At 39.3% G+C, this 16,639-nt stretch overlaps 1 protein-coding gene across 5 annotated transcripts; it reads left to right on the forward strand.

The window, feature by feature from the left end:
- The first annotated feature begins 9,113 nt into the window (after positions 1 to 9,113).
- LOC137731001 (putative N-acetylglucosaminyl-phosphatidylinositol de-N-acetylase) lies at positions 9,114 to 14,697 on the forward strand. 5 transcript variants are annotated; one of them, XM_088688135.1, is made up of 12 exons: positions 9,151 to 9,548; positions 10,315 to 10,444; positions 10,537 to 10,597; positions 10,847 to 10,917; positions 11,701 to 11,765; positions 11,934 to 11,966; positions 12,148 to 12,192; positions 12,272 to 12,352; positions 12,571 to 12,638; positions 13,817 to 13,865; positions 14,003 to 14,163; positions 14,404 to 14,697. In XM_088688135.1, the coding sequence occupies exons 2-12, from the start codon at positions 10,327 to 10,329 to the stop codon at positions 14,465 to 14,467; spliced, it is 816 nt and encodes a 271-aa protein (XP_088544261.1). In that variant the 5' UTR covers positions 9,151 to 9,548; positions 10,315 to 10,326; the 3' UTR covers positions 14,468 to 14,697. The 5 variants fall into 5 exon arrangements, with proteins under 5 accessions (XP_068326134.2, XP_088544261.1, XP_088544262.1 ...); XM_088688136.1 differs by lacking the exon at positions 9,151 to 9,548 and adding an exon at positions 9,572 to 9,750; XM_088688133.1 differs by lacking the exon at positions 9,151 to 9,548 and adding an exon at positions 9,762 to 10,077.
- Positions 14,698 to 16,639: the final 1,942 nt, after the last annotated feature.

Below are 16,639 nucleotides of genomic sequence, written 5' to 3' on the forward strand. Positions count from 1 at the left end.
TACGTGCCCTAAATAGCCGTCAAAGGTTAGGCTCTGGCCAATTTCTTAGCTCAACATCCTTCTCCATATGGTTTTGGGGGCAACGACGTCGAAATTGGCATAGTGTTAACACGTGACAACTATTGGACGATGAGTTTCCATAGTTCTAGTACTGTGACCTCGACCTATGTCGGCATTGTCATCTAATCACCTAACTATTACAGATGGTATTTTTCTCTCAAGTTAGATTGCGTTTGTATCAACAATCAGGCCGAATACGAAGCCTTTTTCATCGATCTTAACATTGAAGGTAGCCTGCATACTCATCCTTGGCGATTCAAAACTTATGATTAACCAGCTCAATGTAACTTTCCGTTGCATGAGTTGTACTCTGGCACCCTATAATATGGTCGCCAGCTATTTAGTCGAATCATTTGCAGGCTTCACATTGAACTATCTCTCTTGAATTCAGAATACTGATACTGATAAGTTGGCTTAAATAGCCTCCGGAGCACAACTCCTAGAGGGCGAGGTAGGCCGGGTCATACAAGTTGATTGGTGTCTATACCCGACCTTGGTTAATCAACAAGCTCTCAAACCGAACAACGTAATCCGGACACGGGTTATGTCTTTACCTTCGTTAGTCGAACGAGAGGCTCTCGTAGACATCTGTGTGGTCGAGACAATGCCAGATGATTGGATAAGATCAATTATACGATACCTTGATAACCTGGTGGCAAGCACGACTGCAAGACAAAGGTACATGCTACAAATTATGTAGTATATCATAATGAGTTGTACCGAAAAGGCAAGGATGGCCTGTTGTTATTATGTTTCAACTTAGAAGATGTCACTTAAGCTATTATAGATGTGCATGAAAGAATATGTGATGCTTATCAATCCAGCTGTAAAATGTGTTGGTTGCTTTGCCGACATGAATATTTTTGGCCGAGTATTTCAAAAGATTGCATAGAATATGCATGGAGTTGCTTAAAATGTCAAATCCATGGACCTATCTAGAGAGTCTTGGCCGAATTGCTCAACTCGGTCACCAAACCATAGCCGTTTAGATGGTGGGCCATGAATGTAATTGGCAAAATCACGCCTTCATCTGGATCAGTGAAACATGCTTGGATACTCGTATTGACTGATTACTTCATCAAGTGGGTTGAAGTGAAATCATACGTTGAGTTAACGTCCAAAGAAGTTTGCAATTTCATAGAAGAAAACATTGTAACAAGATTCGGCGTTCCAGAAACGATTATCATGGACAACGGCATGATTTTACAATCAATAGGTTTAAAGACTATATAGTGAGTTTGAAAATTTGGCTCGAATTGTCAACGCAGTATTACCCACAGACGAATAGGCAGGCTAAAGCAAGCAACAAAGTTTTGATCGATATTCTCGAAAAAATGGTGAAAGAAAGGCTAGTATGTGGCATTTAAGATTAAATGAGGCATTATGGACATATCGAACTTCACTTCGATCAACAACAGGGACGACTTCATATGCCTTGACTTATGGCCATGATGCAATTTTACAGGTCGAGTTAAGTATAAATTCATTGCGAATTATCAAACAAAGTAGTTTGTTCAGCGTCGAATATAGTCAGGCAATGAGGCAACATTTAGAGGATCTTGAGGAAGCTCGACTCGATGCCTATAATCTGTTGGTGGCACAGAAAAAGATCGTCGAGCGAGCTATAATCAACGAGTAAAACAAAAGACGTTCAATGAAGGTGACTTGGTCTGGCAAACGGTGTTGCCAATTGGGATCAAGGATCCGAGGTTTGGAAAATGGTCCCCGAATTAGGAATGACCGTTTATCATTCATAAAGTTCTCGGCAAGGGGGCATATCGCCTCAAGGATCGAACTGGGTTAATACACAAGTTGCCAATCAATGAGAAGTTCTTAAAAAAGTATTATCTGGTTACCTAGGAGATGCAAGAATGAGAGAATTCATTAAGACTGCAAAAAAGTGCACATGAATATACATAAATAGTCAACCAGCCAATAAGTCGACACTAGGATAGAGCTACGAGGTTGAGGGAAGAAAGGCTTCAAGTGTATTTTCTAACTCTAACCATTTTACTTTGCCCATGGTGATGTCGGCCTGCCAAGTCCTCTTGTCAGCCTTCAGTGCTTGTATCCGCTTTGTGTCAGTCGCATACTCTGCAAACTGAGGTTTGTTTGCCTTAAATTCCTTTTTAAGTTCAGAAGCAATAACAAATCTTTGGGATTGAAGCTTGGCAATTTGATGGTCAGGATTTGCCATTTGTTCTTTTTTCACTTTGATGGCCTTTAGGTCTGGTAAGATAACCTCCTGGACAACCATTGTAGCTTTCAGGTCCTCGTTAGCTTGTAGAGCCTTCTCGAAAATATCAAAGTATAGCCAAGTTCACTCTAAGACGATCGTCAAGTGGACAACACTTTCTTTGCTCACCAGACCGTCAGCTGCAAAGTTGTTCAGGCACTCTCCAACAGAGTCTTGACATTTCGTTTGAAGAGCTTACAAAGCTGAGAGAGATATAATTTCTAACAGTTTGGTTAGAAAGTTGGACTTGGCCAGGGCTACAGAAGGACCGACAGTCCTAGATGGGTTGGCGAGATAGGCGTCAAGCTTGACTTCCCATGAAGGCTACAAAAAAAAAAAGGTTTAGACGAGCAAAATCTAAAAGAAAAAACAATTTAGAAGTGTCTTCAACCTATCGAGAAATTACTTCAACCATATCTTCTAGGCTGTTGGTCGAACCTAGAGAGCTTAATGGTCGAGCCCAATGTTTAAGACAGCTCTTCAATTCATATGGCCGATGAAGGTTATCTATGTTAGATGGCCACCTAGGCAGCCATGAAATATAGATAACACCTTTTTGCACATAAAATTTTCGATAGAATGAACAATTGGGCACCTGACAGCTGGACATTTTTATCATGGTTTAGCATTCCAAGACAAATTCAGAATCAAAATAAAGAACTTACAAAGGCTGAGGTGACATCTTGGGGGGGGATGCCGAGATCTTGGTCCAGAGGATGAACCGGCATCTCTGCGGTCGCTTCTTCTTCTATAGGAGCCACTATTTCTACTGTTGGCCCCTCAATGGCTGCCTCAGGATTGGCATGATTAGCGACCCCTACCAATAGTTGGATATCATCCTGGCTTGGATTAGGCACAGAGGATATGAAAGCTTTGCCTTTGTCCAGAAGCAAGGGAGCCATATTTGCTTGCTCAACCAGTCGAGGATGCCTCACTAGCGAGATCAGCTCACTATTATTTTCCTGGTGATAGAAGAGGGTTAGATATCAATCAAAGATATTTTGTTTGTTAAAAAAAATGTATTGAAAGATATGTACCCTTCCCTCTAAAATATTCGACGTTGGAATAATTTTTGGATTAAGAGAGGGAGTCACTTTGGCTAGGACAGCTGTCACTGCCTCAGGAATAGAAACTTCTGGGCCGATGACCACAACATCGAGATGAAGAACAATCAAGATTTGAGCTACATACTCCTCAGCCACTAGGACGCCGATTTGTTTAGCCACTGTAGCAGCATGCGCCGTGGGTTAAATAGTGTCATCTGCTCAATATGTGGGGCCGAGGAATTTTGCAATGTCCATGTTGATACCCCGACGCTAGGAGCATGATGAGGAGCGTGAGGAGTTGAAGTCCTTGTTTCCTTGCTGGAAATAACAAGAATCTCATATTCCCCCTTCTTGGCTTTCTTCTTTATCCGTTTCACAGGTCAAGCAACGTCACCAGTTGCCTTGGCTAAAGGATGAGGCTGTTTGCCCGTCGACACAACAACAACATCTGCTAAAACTAGGGTGGTCGAAGCTACCCTAAGGGGAGCAACTGAAGTAGTAGTGGCCTGCACAGGAGTAGCATCCTTTAGGGTTGGGATGGTCGAAGTTATCTTGGGAGAGGCGGCCGTGATAGCAACACCCTTTTTTAGAAAAAGGGCAAGCTTTTTTCTAGCCACGACCATCACGACCACTTCAGCCCGCTTTATCGAGCGACCACCCGGAAAAACTAATTTAGAGTGAGGACGAAGATTTTTGGTCGAATATATATGAGCAAAACATTGAGAATAAAAGTACCTTGAGCCGTGTCTTTGGATTTTGGAGCAAGAGTTTTCTTTGGTCGATTGCCAAAGATTTTGTTTTTGATTTCTTCGATCGAGGTGCTGAAGAAATCTTTGGTGTAGATATCCCACCAGTTGGTGAAGGTACTAGTACTGTGGGTTTTAGGGGTATTTGGCTGAAGGCGGAATTTGGTGCACTATTCTTGGAACTCTTGCTCTACTTCTTCACATTCACTTTCCAAGGAACTAGAAAGTCGTTCTCGACTCAGAAGCGAGTGGGAGGTAAGCAGAGGCACGGGGTAGCCTTGAATATAGCCTAGTTGTCAAGCCACAGAATAGGGGTGGTAAACTTCCTAACTGGCCCGCCGAACGTCACAATCGAAAGGAAGGTCGCAAGCCAGCACGAACAATCCCCAATTCTGTTGAAGATCGGCGTCTTCTGTTTTCTCCCATACGGATGTAAGAATCTGATTGAGGAGGGATAGTCTTTTTGGCGACATATCAAGAATTCGTCGTTGGTAAGGTTGTCCAGGTTGAAGAAATATTTAAGCATTTCTTCGGCTGAGTGAGTCAGAGTAGGGCATAAAGCTAATTAAAGGCCTATTGCTTAAGAAGAGTCAAAGTTAAAATTCTCTGGCCTCAGACTTGAAAAATAGACCTACAACCAAAGTTGAAAGACTCAGAGTGGGCTATTTTGGTGTGGGTTGATTTTCCCGACAGTTGCCTCGGCCAAGCAGTGCGTGAGGTTGACGAGGATGGCAGGAGTAAGGGCCAGATTGTGACCGCTAGCTAAGGCTTTGGCCACTGGCATATTCTCAACAAGGCATTTGTTTAACTTGGTACAAAAGATGAACTTATTGTACTAGTAGAACAAGAAAGCCTTATGTGTCTCCATTCTTGAGCTTTTCTTTTTCTCCACCGGCAAAGTGATTGATAAGAGTGTTATAGTTGAAGAAGTTCTAGTGCAATTTGTTCACTTTGTCTTTTCGTACTTCCTTCTGGTCGTCTTTTTTTTTCAGAACTTCGAGAGCACGCTCGTCGAATACGGTTTTCAAATCCAAGTCGAATTGATACCGAGAGAGAGGAGTATCAACTGGAAGAACAGATGGAGAGGTGCCAAGGATAGCCGTTACTTCTAGAATGGTCGGTTTGATAGGGCCGAGCCGAAGCACCATAGTGTTGGTGGCCGAGTACCAAAAACTTAAAGTAGCCATCTAGAACTCTCAATCTATGTTAATCTCGATGGTTGAGAGTTTAATGGCGTCGAAGATGCCAAGTAATTTTCATTCGGAGTCGAAGTGAGGTTCCATTCGGCTAACCCAAGCAGCCCAGGCTGCAAGATCGAAGGCCAGGCTCCTTGAGGTTTGGTTAATTCCCATTTTAACCAACCATAACCCTGGAATAAAGGACTCAGGCAATGGCTCTTCAACATTTCAGTGATGACCTTTGAGACGTCATCTTTAAACAAATGGCCCAAGATCTAATGAGAATCAAATGAATCCTCTTCAAATTGGAAAGTTTTGATGGCACTTCGATTAATGAAATTGTGACATTTGTCACATTCTTCAGCAAGCTTGGTGATGAAGGTGTTGGCAGCCATTGAGCAAGACTTTGGAGGTTTCTTTCTGGGTTTTAGAGGTTGGTTTTTCTTTCTGGATTTTGAACAATCAGAAGCAAAGTGGCAAGAATTTAAGGATTCTTGAAACCGTAAATAAGGAATGAAGCCAGAATTGGTATTTATAGGTAGATTAGGAAGAAGATCGACGATCTTAGATTCAAAATTTAAAGAGTAAATCCAACCGAAATATTTTGCATTCATTATAAAATAAAAAATCCATGCAAAGAGCCCGAAAAGCACACAAATCGAGATTGCAGGATTGTGTGTGACGACGAGCTTTAAAACACGATCATTATGAAGCGACGTTCCGACGTCTACACGCCTTGATCGTGGGGCGTGTAAGTCACTAAAGCTAGACAATCGCGACGAAAAGGTGCCGTGTGTCAAATAGTTGCGATTATTAAGGATTGACATATATAGTAGGAGATCGTGCTTGATAAATACATCTGAGTGGATGGAGAATATTCGTTTTTTTTTTTTTTTTTTTGCAAGGATCTTTTGATCGGCCGAAAAGTGTAGGCCAAGGGTTTATTTCATGTTTGATAATGGATTGCTTCTTAAAGGTCAAAGTTCGGGCAGATGTTGTAGGTCAAAGACCTCAGAAGCAAGGGGCAATGTTTAGGCCCAAAATAACACTTTGGGGCGAGCCCAAAATAACACTTTGGGGCGAGCCCAAAATTGTTCTCGGTTCAATAAGGAGTATTGGGAATATTCGCTTCCGTGGGTTGAGCACATTTGGTTGAGTCCTATTAGAATATGATTTTTGTTTGGATAAGGATTAGGAGGTCAAATCCCAGTATGGTAAGGATTTCAAAAATCAGGGATGCTTCGAGTCAGAAAAGATGCCAAGAATCAAGGGAATGAATCAGAAAAATAGGGAACTAGATTCAGAGTCCTATGAGTGTTAGGACTTGGTCGAGATTTATTCGGATTGGGAGTCCTAGTTCGAGTAAAGTTATACTTCAATCATTGAGGAAATCGCTACTATAAATAGAGAGAGGGGGTGCATCATTCAAAGGCCCCTCTAATTCAACATACAACTGGCCTGCGTAAACCTCTCAAACATCTTGAGATTTTTTTTTTCCGCCAATGCATCTTCAGTTTGGATAAACAGCACTGTGGAGCAACCGGCAACATCTTCCGTTTAGATAAAAAACACTGGAGCTGCAGAATTAGCTGACCGAGGAGCACCTTCAGTTTGGATAAACAGCACTACTTCGAGACCGACTGGTTAATTATCCAAGTCTCGGTCAACAAGGATTTCAGAGTCTTTGTTGGTATAGGTATCTCGGTGAAGTGAAGTGTTGCCAGGTTACTATATTCGGCACAGTGAAAGACGAATTTGATATTGAACTTTTCAAAACTAGCTGCCTTGTCTTCAGGCTCTAGAACCTGAAAGGTGAGACATATTCCTTCCTCGGCTACAATCGTGAGATCAAGAAGTCATCAGCACGCTCAACGCTACATCAGCATACATTTTACTCAACAACCGAGCTCAGTCGATGAGTTGGCACGCCCCATATTAGACCGAATGACGTAGTTAGCTTATTAATTACACGGGTCTGCACGCCACGTAGGCTAGGTAGTTTTTAGGATCAACAGTACTTTAAATATATATATATATATATATATAATACTAAGGAGGCTAAATTTGTAGACTAAATTTGCAAACTAAATGATGTGTTACCGCTAAAAAATAAATATGTTAATCAACGACCAATCATCAATTTCCATGTCGTTTAGTTTACAAATTTTTACGTTTCTAAATGATGTGTCACTATTAAAAAATAAATTCACTCTGTACTAAAGCTGAAAACACGTTGTTTTACTGTTCATAAGAACAGTGTAATATTGAAAATGCCCCTGTATTAATTGTGTAATTTCAATAGTACTCCAATGTAAATATAATTGAATATGGACCGTCCATCTATTTGGGGCTGAATGCCTCCTTCCTTTTCTTCATTTGTTAGGGTTGCAATAATCTTCCCATACATAGTGTTGCCATACCCCAATGAGCTTGCCAAAGGTATTGACTGGTTAGTGATTGTAGGTTGAAGTACAAATGTTACTGGCGGGTCAAGTTCCATAAGGAGGTGGAAGCAGAAGAAGAATTAGCGTCACGCTTCAGTTTTTCAACCAAAAGGTGGTAACCTTTATAAATGATGCATACAAGCTTATCTGTTTTTTATCTATTGGGGTTGTATTTTGCTTGAACATTATTAAATAATTAAATTACATAAATGGACACAATAGATTATTAATCACATCCCCAATTTTTCTCTAAACTCGAAGATGAAAATTGAAGAAATACAACAGACTCGTAATTCAAATTGCAAACAAAGGGCTAAAGAAGATGAATACAATTTACAAACTCTCGCTAAAGGGTACCAAAATTTTCATCTTGAAACGTAACAATCCCAAAATGAAACCCTAAAAGTTGGCATGCACAGTGAAGATGTAAGTACATATACGACATCGATATATATATATATATATATATATATATTTGTCATTGTCAGGAGCATCAAGAATAATTGGCTCCCACTAAGTGTTGCTAAAATTATATATTGATATAGACTGATGTTCATGATACGAGGAATACATGCATGTAGAGTTTCGATTGGCAAGAAGTTTTGAAGGTAACAAATTACATGAAAATTGAAATTGAAACTACATTGTAGAATGTTAAATATTTACTTTGAATTTGAAGACTGAAAATAAAATAACTTAAAAGCTAGATTGAGTAACATTAAATTTTTACCCTCAAATATCCTTAGGCGGACACAAAAGTTTGACCCCTACATCCAATTTTATTAATTCAATTTTGATAAATGATTGAGAGATTTTCAATAATTGTATTACTATGTTTGATTAATGATTGAGGAGTTGGATATATTTTCTTGGTTATGTTTTTCTTAGGTGTCTACTAAATTAGATGTTGGTTTGGTTATTTCATGACTTTCGATTCCCAATAGAGTATGAAAACCCCAACATTAATTTTGCACATGTTTTGGTGCCTGCAAATGAAATCTGTCATAGTGAAATCTTGCATAGTGAAATTATAAAACTTTCCCTTCATCTTTAGATTTTCATTCAATTCAATTCATAATGCAATTTAGGGTGATTCAATTCACGAGTGATCAATTTTTTTTTCCTACTTTGTATAGTTGTAAACATAAAACACTCCATGAGATAGAGCCATAGCTTTTGAAAAACAATCCTTCAGGATGGTGTACCAACATTCCCAATTTTTGTAATATAATATGCATACCAACATCTTAGTACTATGGTCTAGTAGTATTCCTCTTTGTTTGAAAGTGAGAGATATTATGTTCGATTCTTATCAAAAGCGAATTTGAACCAGTTATTTCTAACCCATACCACTCTTTAGCGTATACATTTTTCGAGATCTTTTACATCTTCAACAGTGTTTCAAACCCTGCGCAACGCACGGCTACAATTTGCTAGTATATATAGACAACTGACTTGGTATGCCTTTCCTCAAATTTCCGTCGAAGATATCGGTATATCCATAGTGAGTCGCTCCCCATGACCTCCTCTCTCAGCCCTCAAGCACCCACGATTCCCTCTCTAGTCCGACGCTGCCGCCATCACCGTCGCCTACGTACACATTCTCTCTTAGTCTCTCTCCTCTCCAAACAATCATTTCCCCAGATGAGATGAGCACCACCACCGACATCCTCCACGGAGCCACCGACATCCTCCACGGAGCCACCGTCATCACAAATTAGTCCACATTCCACGGTCCAGAGGAAAATTATATGATATAGTCAATCATTCGTAGGAGGAAACGAAAGAATTATAAATTTATAATTACAAAGATTTCTGATTTAATTTTTGGTATTAAGGTTGGTGATGTTTGGTTTCTGGGTACTCAAATGTTGTTTATTTCCCTGTTTTGTTTTGTTTGTTTTATTAATATGTATCTTGGTTTGCATTCTCTGTTAGTTGCATCCTCTGCTTTAATGTATGTGATCCTGAAATAGTGGAGCGGAAAACACAAGTTGGGGATTTTCTCATTGCGTACAATATTCTCTCTTTCTATTTTAGGTACGGTCGGGATTGGATTAGACTCATATGATAATGTGTTTGATGCTCCCTACCATGCTATGGTCAATCCCTTTGCTCTATGTAGATCAAATTTGTGCAATACACACCACAAGTGCCATCAGTATTTGGCCTTATTTGGCCTTACTATAAAGTTAAAAAAGAAGGGGAAACAGCATTATTACAACTTACCAATGTGCATTTACTTTACTAGTCATATTGTGAAAGAGCTAAAGTTGTCTGTATAATGGTAGAGGTTCTATCTTGATGCATACACCCTTTACAAAACACATGGAAACTATTTTTGATGGAATGAACTTCTTATTTCAGGTATTTTAGGCATTTTAGGCATTTTAGTGTTTTTATTTTTTACTTCCATTGATGGAAGTTAGGTTTTCTGGTATTGTAGTCCATGTGTTTGATGAAATGCCACTTAGGGGAAGCCTGTAGCGTTTAAATGTTTACGGGGTATGTTACAGGACAAAACAATGATTGGGTTACTGGATTTGTTCCTCGCTCGAGTTTGGAGGTTGTTTGATTTGATGTGTTGGTGATCATTGTGTGCAGGTGCATGCTAGAATGGCATGGTTCTTGATTGTTTCTTCAGTGATTGTACTTTGGGTAGCTTCGTTATTCAAAATTATTCACGGCTCATATTCGCTTCCCAAGGGCACCTTTTTGAATAATTTGAAAAATGGTGGGTAGTTTGCATGAGCTTCTTTTCCTGAGTGTTTTTTTTTTTTTTTTCTTCCACGTCTATTGATTTACTAAAATATATTTGTTAAACAGGTGGCAGTGTCAACAAGAGAAATGTTTTGTTCGTTGTTGCCCACCCAGATGACGAGTCCATGTAAGCCTATACAAAATTGGATTGTCACTGCTTTGAATCTATACTGGCTTCAGTTGTAGCTACTTTCAATTGAGTTTTTTAAGTGCTCTCATGGCCTAATTTCATTGGTTTGACTGGTTTTCCTCCTGTGCAATTGTTGAGATTTTATGCTATGAGAGACAAGGTCTTTTTTTGTTTCCAAATTGTATAATGTGATGCATGAGGTTCTGAATTTATAATGTGTTAAAACCTTGTGTCGTACTTCTGCAGGTTCTTTACTCCAACAATAAACTATCTGACCTCGAGAGGGCATAATGTTCACATTTTATGCTTGTCAATTGGTAATGCACTTTAACCTAGCAGATAACTTTGTCTATGCATTTTTGTTAATCTCCTTCTAGCTTAAACCATAAACTTGTTAGCAAATTTATTATGCGGTGAAATGACTTTTTATTTCAATAATCGCCTGTACGATGGATTAATTTTACATAAAAACAACGTATACTTTAACTAGAGATAGATCATATGACAACACAATTGTAGATATATCCGGAACAGTTGAGGTCATCATGGGTTATGAAATCTAAGTAACCCCATTTAATTTGTTTTATAAATCTCTTATTTTATCCACATCTTTTCTTGAACATTTGAACAATTGTTTATAGGTTTAGCTATGGAAATGGGCCTCTCGGAATGAAAACCCAAAAGGGATTATAACTGATTCAAGGGCAGTGTTTGCATAAAATTGATGTATAAAACTTTAGTCAAACTATATGGGCATATATTATGTTCATTTATTGTAGTCATACCTACTCTTAAACTACAATTTGTATCAATACAAGGGTTTTGTTCTCCATCCGGAAGTGTATCTGGAATAGAGGTAAGCCCATTCCTTTAAGATGGGATAAGAATTTCTCTCCAGGTCTTTCTGCTGGTTTCATACATCCTGTGTGTTACAGTAGTTTCATCCTTTACCACTACTTATTGTAAATTGTCATATCTCTTGAGAATAGTTTTGATGGTACAATTAGAATTATGTCTCATAAGTTGTTAACCCTTGCCCTTATCATCTCCTGTATCTTTTTTTTTTTTGAAATGAATTCTTAGTTTCATCTGTTGAGTAGGTGATGCAGATGGCAAGGGAACTACAAGAAAAGAAGAGCTCTACCAGGCTTCTGCAATTCTCAAGGTGATATGCAATGTTGTGGTTGAGGCTTTCATATTAGCTTGGTATAATGTTGTGAGCCAAAATTTATTCATGTCAATCCAGTGCTAAAGTTATTGGAAAATGATAAACACACACCCCTATTTAATCCTGGCTGTTGATTATGATTGACTTATTCAATCTAATGGCTAGAAAGAAAGAGGGGCGTGTGAGAAGCTAAAAAAGGTGTGTAAAAATCAATTCCCAAGCTATTTAGTGTTGTGAACTTTATTTTGTCCACAATTCTGAAAATCCTGTTAAGGGTCGTTGCTTGCAGAACCTGTGTTCATTTTTAGTCTTTGATACATCTTGAAGTATTTTCACCAGACCATTTTAGACTTTGTAATATGCGAAATTGGATATGTAGGTTCCGCATCAGCAAGTGTCGGTTCTGGATCATCCAGATCTTCAGGTTCTACTGAACTATTGAATTAACATAATTTCTAGTACATTCTTGAGGCATCTATAACTGCATACTTCTCAATCCTTAGGATGGTTTTGGCAAAGTTTGGAACGATAGCATATTGGCAAATATTATCGAAGAGGAAATTACACGAAACAGCATTGACTTGGTAAAGATAATCCTTCAGAATAAATTGTTTTCTTTATGAACTCACCTTCTGTTCTAATTTCGGACTATTGAAATTTAGTACTGCTGAAGTTCTTGTCTTTTTGTGGTGATGTGATAAGCATCGTTTGATGGACTACTGTTTTTGTATGAAGTATTGCCTAATCTTATGTTTCAATCTCAATACCCATTTGAAAATCCATTTCACACAAACTTTATCAGATAATTACTTTTGACAACTATGGAGTTTCAGGCCATTGTAACCACCGTGATGTGCATTATGGGGTAAGGTGAGTTGAACTCTATTTCTTAGTCATTTTTTATCAATATTTTGAAATTGAAGGAATTTCTTGCTACAAAATGTTGTAATTTTGACTCCCCTCTGTATCTTGTTCTTTGATGTTTCTGGCACTAGACTAAACGTGGCAAATTAGAGAATAACTAGAAACACACAAGATTTATCCTAGTTCGGCAGAACTTTTGCCTATGTACAGTTGTGATTTCTCTGGGTAGAGAAACCACGGCTTCTTTGAACAATAATAGAGTATATTGTACTTTTGCAAACCCTAGAACTAGTCCCTCTCTTCCCTCAGCTGTCTCTCTGTTATCTCTCACTAGCTTTTCAGCCTTTCCTGCACCTCTGTTTATAAGTATAGGGTGTGGTTTACATCCTATTTTCTGCTTCTATATGGATAGAAAATTACAGTTTCTTTCCTATTGCAATTCTGCTTCTAGGACTCCTAATCTAATTGTACAAGAAAACTTAAATTCTTTTCTAATCCTTGTAGGACAAGAATCTGTGCACCTTACCTTTCCTAACACAACCCTAAACAAAAAGGCGAACCAGATCCTAACAACAAATTCCTAAATATGTTTGATATCTATGACAGATGTTACAAAAAAGTTAAGACCAGGTACTAGTCTGCTTGGGACATGAATGTATTCTCTTGCTGTACAATTTATCTTCTTTACCTTTTGAATCTCACTATTTTCGGACAAATTTTGACCTCTAAATTGAAATTTGGGGAGTTATAAGTAACCGGGCTACATTGGTAATGGCTGAGGCATTTCAGTTGTCCCATGAGGTCTCAGGTTTGAAACCTGTCAAGGTACCTATCTAGCAGTCGCAAGTGTTTCCTGCTGCCAAAGATTTGTAATGTTCAGCAGTGGGCCCCAGGTTGGGCTTCCATGTCAGAAAAGCTGACAGGGTGGCTCTCCTGGGTGATAAAAGAAAGAAAAGAAAGAGAATAGTAATTGATGAGAGTAATCCTACAAATTCTTGCACCACTGACTGCATATAATAAGATAATGACGTACTTGCCCCAAATGAATACCGAACTTAACTATTGTCTTCTTCCATCTGGGTTGATGTACGTTTTTCGGGATGACCATTTTGTGGTGTTATTTGTTTACCATGGCATACTATAATTTGCCACATTTATTTATAGTTTATTTATGTTGTAAGCAGGAAACTCTTACAAGCGTCGTCACAAAGGAAAATTGAAGCCTGGGAACTCGTATGTTTTCTCTTCATTCGCAAGTATCCTGAAATTCTGAAGAAACTATAATTCACCTGAATTCTTATACGATAGTACTTGTTGGATGTTGAACAGTGATGTTAGTTTTTGTTTTGCTGTCCGTTAATTGTTCCCAGGTTAGTACAAACATATTTCGCAAGTATAGCGGACCAGTCGATATCTGGCTGTCCAGTTTAAATCCCATGCAATCCTCACATGAAGTGGTGCATTGCTTGCTCAATGAGCAGCCCAGAAAGAGCTTCCTGGCGATGGCACAACATTCCAGCCAATGGGTTTGGTATGCTTATACGTTGTGAATTGAAAAGGATACCAAACCATATTATTCATCCAATCTCAACATATTTTCTCATGTTTTCTTCCTTATTTTACTTGTGAATCTTTAGATTTCTTTTACAAAATCTTCTTCAGCTTCCATGAACCGAAACGATTCCAAGTCATCAATTTCTGGCTAGTCCCAAATTCAGATAGTCGGCTATCGGCTGTTAGTTTTTCTAACTTTTGCATTTTATATCTACAGGTTCCGCAAGCTGTTTGTAGCATTTTCCAGTTACACGTATGTGAACACGCTTAAAAAAATGTAGTAGCCACATGGTAGATGTTCTGTGTCTGCGGATATACTGCCACTGCCAGCTGCGGATATGTTGTTTTCTTTTTGTTCGTGTCCTTACTTTTAGAGTTTCTTTTTGTTCGTGTGGATACACTGATTTGCAAATTTTTGATTGCATCCGGGATAACGTTTCTTCTATGAATTTAAGCGAGCAATACAATAGCAATCCTATCGAATGGAATAACTCTTTTGTTCTGCCTCTCAGTATGATGAGTTTCGGTTATGAGCCGCTGTGTTACATTTCACAAACAAAATAAGTGCAAGGGGGGGAACCACTCACATATTGACGGAGGTCAAACCACTTTCTCCTTTCATTTTGTGCTGGATGCTCTTAATATGGGTTGAGTTCAAGGCTCGGGACTCCCAGACATACTTCCAACATAAATAAAAGAGTGTCTGAATAATTTCACCGCTGAATACGGAACGCTTTACCTCAAGATTCGTGTGCCCGAAAGCTGAGCCACTCAATAATATAAAGAGCCACCTCTTGTTTATTGTGCAACGCAACAAGACGCTCCTCATCATTAGGGTCTTCGTGCCCCAATTTTCGAGGCCGCACGTTTGAATCAAGAATGTTATAATATGCAGGTTACACACATGTCAGAAAAATTTAAATGGAATCGTATTCCAATTTACTGTAAAAGACATGGTCTTCGAATAACTATCTTTCCTCAAGTGGAGCATCCCCTTCACATGCATAGTTAGGGTGAATTGTGGGACCATGATTTTCTAGAGCTAAAGTAAGGGTGATCAAAATATGGATACCACAAAAGTCTGGTCATGGACTCAACAGCTCCTATCGCAGAGTGCACAAACCGATTAGCGATGCCACCATCTCCTGTTCCGGATAAGTGGGTGAAGTCCGTTGACTTTGACGAGATTGACCCTTCTTATTTTGCAAGATATGAAACCTGATCCCATATGAAACCAACCGAGTTGAGCCACTCAATAATAGAAAGAGCCACTAAATAATAGAAAAGGCTGCCTCTTGTTTATTGTGCAACACAACATGACTCTACTCATCATTACAGTCTTCACGCCCCAATTTTCATGGCCGCACGTTTGAACCAAGAACGTTATAATATGCAGGTTACGCAAGTGTCAGAAAAATTTAAATGGTACTTGTTTGGGCCCAAAATAATATTATTGGACCGAGCTTAGGTTTATGTTCGGTCCAAAGCTCTTCCAAAAAATACTATGGGCCGTCTAGTGGCCATAAGCCGCCCAGTCAAGTTGGTCGAGTCCTATTGCAAGAACGATTGATATAGGTAAGAGCGAATGAGTCGAGTCCTAGTATAATAAGGAGTCTTAATGGAATGAGGATGCTCAAATTTGAGAAGTGAATGTGAACAGATAAAGAGTGTGGTTCAAAGTCCTAATGGAGGTAGGATTGGGCAAGACTTGGTTAGATTAGGATAAAGAATCCTAATCCGAGTATAGTTTTGGTTCGGCCATGATGAGATTGGCTGCTATAAATAAGAAGGGGGTGCATCATTCTAAGCCCTCCAATTCAACACACAAACTGCCCTTCGCAAACTCTCGCTCTACGCGAAACCTCTCAACAACCTTGAGATTTTTATTTTCCTTTTTCCGCCAACACATCTTTAGTTTGGATAAACAACACTGCGTCGAGGCCGACTGGTTATCTATCCAAGTCTCAGTCGAGAAGGATTTTCGAATCCTTATTGGCATATGTCATCTCATTAGCCTTCTCGGCGAAGTGAGGTGTTACAGGTTACTACATTCGGCACATTGAAAGCCGAATTTGATATTGAACTTCACAAAACTAGCATCCTTGTCTTCAGGCTCTAGAACTTGAAGGCCGAGACGTGTTCCTTCCTCAACCGTTGTTGCAAGATCAAGAAGTCAGTAGAGCGCCCAACGTGACATCAACACATTTTACTCCTCAGCCGAACTCGGCCGACGAGTTGCCACGCCCCGCACATAACCGAAGGACGTAGTTAGCTTATTGATTACTTGGCTTGCGCGCCACGTAGGCTTGGTAGTTTTTAGGGTTAACATTTTGGCATGCCCAGTGGGGCCCATTGCTGAAGCTATGAAGTTCATGACCATTAAGACACGGTCGGTAAAAAAGAAAATAGGGATAGGTAAATTAACGACTAACCTTCCACCTATGGTCCAAAAC

This window comes from Pyrus communis, chromosome 16, assembly GCF_041283825.1.
Source record: "Pyrus communis isolate YQ-2024b chromosome 16, ASM4128382v1, whole genome shotgun sequence".
Lineage (NCBI taxonomy): Eukaryota > Viridiplantae > Streptophyta > Magnoliopsida > Rosales > Rosaceae > Pyrus > Pyrus communis.

Bases quoted from the DNA above. Each gene is read 5' to 3' on its own strand.
- LOC137731001 (XM_088688133.1), top strand. From the start codon at position 10,015: ATGCATACACCCTTTACAAAACACATGGAAACTATTTTTGATGGAATG. The intron at 10,078-10,314 runs GTATTTTAGGCA...CATTGTGTGCAG, and splicing joins GAATGAACTTCTTATTTCAG to GTGCATGCTAGAATGGCATG. The intron at 12,193-12,271 runs GTTCTACTGAAC...CTCAATCCTTAG, and splicing joins TGGATCATCCAGATCTTCAG to GATGGTTTTGGCAAAGTTTG.